The sequence below is a fragment of the Oryza brachyantha genome, chromosome 5 (assembly GCF_000231095.2).
Source record: "Oryza brachyantha chromosome 5, ObraRS2, whole genome shotgun sequence".
NCBI classification, from domain to species: domain Eukaryota; kingdom Viridiplantae; phylum Streptophyta; class Magnoliopsida; order Poales; family Poaceae; genus Oryza; species Oryza brachyantha.
This window is the reverse complement of record NC_023167.2, coordinates 7,514,996-7,519,327: the sequence shown is the minus strand read 5'-3', so window position 1 is coordinate 7,519,327 and position 4,332 is coordinate 7,514,996. Positions and strand designations below refer to the sequence as shown.

Below are 4,332 nucleotides of genomic sequence, written 5' to 3'. Positions count from 1 at the left end.
TAATAATTTTTATACATCGATGCAAGGTTTTAAATAGGAATTTAGTACCTTCTTACAGCATATGACAAATTGGTGGAGTATTTTTTAGTAAGTTCCCTTACAGAGAAAAGCAATTTCTTCAAATTAATCATTTTCAAGGAAATAAAGGCTGTTAACATAGGATGGAATTAGGATAAATTATTCAGATAACACAAACCATGTTATAAAACAAGGATAATTTCTATGAAACAAGAGTTGTGAATAAATACAAACAAAGCATTCGAAATCATGTTGAGATACAGCAGTGGAAATGAAACCTAATTTAGTTTTTTTGGAGCTTCCCCAAGTCTAAGCTCAAGATCTAGTTTTTCAACCGACGAGCTACGACAATGTTTTGGTACCTTTTCATGATGTTGGCCATCACCACCATCTGGCTGTTGATGCTTACTGGAGGATGAACTTAGAACCAAGGGGTTTACCTCCAAATCAATTCTTCTCCTCTTGTGATTTGCTTCAGCAACCTCTTGATAGTCCTTGTCATTTTCGTTCATCATAAAGTCCATTCTTGAACGGCAACCCAAAACACTCATCTTCAATTCATTTTCTCCAAAACGCAGATCAAGCTTCGAACTCATCCAGGTCGATGCTCTTTCATGATCTTGTGGCAATGGAACAACACCGGGAAACAGTGTCATATGTCCACTGCTAGCCGAAGGCGACTTCGGCGGGACAAGAGAAGCAGTAAGGACTTGTTTGCCCCAGGCAGTTCTAGCAGCTGCAACATGAAGCAAGGATCTAGCAGGATACGTGATAACACCACAAACAGAATTAGGGTTGGTGTCAGCACTGGGAGGAGCACCAATACTATGGTTTGGGATGTAGGCATGCTGCTGGCCGGCGCCAATTTGGGGACGACATGGTTGGATCATGTAGCTTTGGTGCGGCGGCATGACGTGGTTTTGTTCGCCGCCATGGCCAGCGCCGTCCTCCACAATCCCGGAGAGCTTGAGCCTTGCCCGGTCCCTCCGGTGGACGTTCATGTGCCCACCGAGAGCCTGTGCCGACCGGAACTCGCGGCCACAAAAGCTGCAGGAGTAGGACCTCGGCGGCCAGATGCAGCCACCGAGATGCCCTGCTGAGTCCTCCGCGAAGGCACGCTCCTCCCATGACTCATAGTAGGAGGCTGAGCTGCCGCCGACGGTGATATGCGGGGTGTTGGGGAAGAGTGGCGTCTTTTGATCTCCCAGCTTCCTCCTCGCCAGCACCCAGTACCTTGCTGGATCCATGAAATAATACTAACAAACTTTTATAGCTAGCTTTTGCAGGACCAAGGATGATGGAAAGATGGCTAGACGGAGAAGAGGTCAGGCTCTGAACCCAAGATTGAGGACAGGAGTACATGTGAGGATCTAGCTATGAGAGGAAGCAAAAGGGGAGAAGAGCTGCAGGCTATGGAAGATGGGAAAGTAGCTTGGTTTGCTTGTCTTTATGGATGCAAAGCGACTCCTATTTTGATTATCTGTAGTACTATTAGTTCCTCCAACCAATAATAGTACCAAGAGGTCCCCATCATTTGCTTCTCAGTTTCTTACATAACAGTGACTGTTTCTGCAAGAAACACAAAGTGGTTCTTACTCAAATGTCAGATCAGTGGCTGCTAATTAGTGCAGCCTACGATAATTAACAAGAGCCCAGGCCAGTCCCTTGATAAGGTTAGGCTATATCTCTGTCTCAACAAATATTCTGCCATGGGCAGCTATATGTGGCGTTCTCTTGAGTGACAAATCGAAACGGGCTGAATGTACACTGATCGACGACTCAGACTGACCCGTAGAAGATGTCGCCAAAAACATTGTTCACAAGGAGATTTTCCAACTGTCCACTATAAAGTTTTTCTCACGCTCAAGTTTTTTAGACAGACACATGATGTATTCAGTAAGATTTATTTTATAAAAACTCCACTTAAACATACATCACGTTTAAGAGCCGGTGCATGACTTATTCAAGCAAAAAAAGTGTCTATTTCATTCAGAGTCCACATTATGCCGAAATAAACACCCACGCATTTGATCTATCCAAGCATTCAACAGTTGATTATGATTTATTTTCAAACTATAGTATCTAACAACAGTCTATCTAAGGATAGTTTCTATAATCTAAGTACTGTTCTCAATGATATACTATCTATTATCCATATGTGTTTACTATATTCAAGATTTCTATAGGCAGATCGTCAAGGTATGCTAAGTAATAATGTATATATTAGCAAGTCCAGTTAGCAAGAGAGATTGAGAGAGAAAAATCAACAGGAGAGAGGAAGATAATACAGGCGATGGGATTTTTTTTATTTTTTTAAACCTTTTTAATAAATAATTTTATTATTAAACCTTGGGAGAAAATATTTCCACCGGATGAACCTTTTGGCCACGCCATTAATATTGGTGTGGAAAAACAACGCTGCCACGCAAAGTTTAATCTTGGCATGGCAGGCTTGCCATGCTATTGTCGGTGACGTGGCAGCATTGCCACGCTAACCATGCTACGTGGCAGCGTTGTCTTGCCACACCACTCACACTGGCATGGCCAAAAGGTTCATCCGGTGGAAATATATTCTCCCGAGATTTAGTAATAAAATTATTTATTAAAAATATTTTAAAAATAAAAAAATCAAGGTGATGAGGAAGATAAAGCATAACGGGTATAAAGAAAAATATCTTACATTGAAAACTAATATGAAATTATATAGTACAAATAGATAGGTGAGGAGCAAAATTATAAAATTCGATAAGTGCGGAATAAATTGATGTCTCGGTATCACAAAATATACTAATTATATATATATATATATTTACATTGATCCAAAGCTGAAACAAATAATTGCGCATATCAAGTTACGATATTCTCACATCAAGGAGGAAACATATACAAGGTTTTTTCCTTGTCGGACTCCACAAATTTCCTTGTGCGACGCCAAAAAACCTAATATTTTCTCTTTTTTCTCTTATTTTTTTTGATTAATGTCGAAATTTCTAGCCCGTTAGAGAGAGCATGAGACTTATTTTTCCATCACCTTAATGAGTTAATAGATTTGTAAAACTAACAAGGGGTAGATGGAATGGCAGATTCACTGTCACTACCGCTACCTTTTATAAAATTAGTTTAGACTGTGTGTTCATATATAATATCACATATATATAGGGTTCCTTGTAGTTATTAACATTTGCAGGTAAATCATAAAGCCATCTTCTATATGCGTTGATACCATAAAATATAGTTTCATTCCAAACATCCTAAAGGTATGTTTGTCTTGCTGAGCCCTAATGACATACGCATATCCAGTACAACTATTCGATTAAAATACACCAGTTGCGAGCAGTGCAGTTGATTCCATATTCCCTCCCACACGATTATTGAAGATATATGCCCAGTACTATATATGGTTCTTGCAGTACGATAGCATCCGCAAGATATATAATCGCCCCTAGCCAACCAACATCTCCAATGCTATACTACTGTTCTGCCCTCACATCCCACACAACTAGCTACCTCTATGATCTCGTTTGCACCACAGAATAGGACATATGCTATAGTATATTAATCACAGAGCAACATACCCTGTAGCTAATTTAACTGGACATTCCTCTAACCATGTGCATGTATATATATTATATTATTTTTCATGACTACTAAACTGACTAGCTTAGCTATAGCTCACTTGCAGACAACCCTTCAGTACACCTCAAGCTGTTGGACTCACTGAACAAACTTGTCCAGGAGCGCGCAAACAGCTCTCGATCAAAACAAGCACACAGTTAAGTGCATCTCTGTACTAATGACACTCGTATTAGCAGCCAGCAAAAGCCACCATATACCAGACTTTGGAGCCACTACCAGCAGCTCGTACTCTTAATTAGTGTACTCTTTTAATTTATTGAGTAGTCTTTACAAACTATCATATCATTTGCACGGTTTCTAGAGAAGTGTAAAATTACATTAACTGTAGACATCCATGGAAGCCCGTAGTGTACGTTCAAATAACACGCACGAGCTGCTGGACATTTGCAAAAAGTTGTTGAAAACACATGCATTTACGAGACTCCGATAAATCAGCAGGTTGCCATTCCCGGCCATTGCCTCCTCGGTATGCAAACACATAATTAAGTTAAGCCAAAAAAGTGTAGAAATTTCTTTGGGTGTACATGTAATTTTGTTGGGAAGAGAAGATAGGAAGAAACAAAACAAAGAGTTGCATGGAGAAAGAAGTGAATATGTACTGTAGAGAATGGAATCCAAGTACTGCTAAATGCAGGAATGCATCAGAGGAAATATATACTACTAAAGAGTCTTCTGGCA

General features: G+C 40.0%; 1 protein-coding gene across 1 annotated transcript; it reads right to left on the bottom strand.

Annotated features, from left to right (window-relative positions):
• Positions 1-296: 296 nt before the first annotated feature.
• LOC102704615 lies at positions 297-1,320 on the bottom strand. The gene has a single exon (XM_006655097.1). The coding sequence runs from the start codon at positions 1,263-1,265 to the stop codon at positions 297-299; it is 969 nt and encodes a 322-aa protein (XP_006655160.1). The 5' UTR covers positions 1,266-1,320.
• Positions 1,321-4,332: the final 3,012 nt, after the last annotated feature.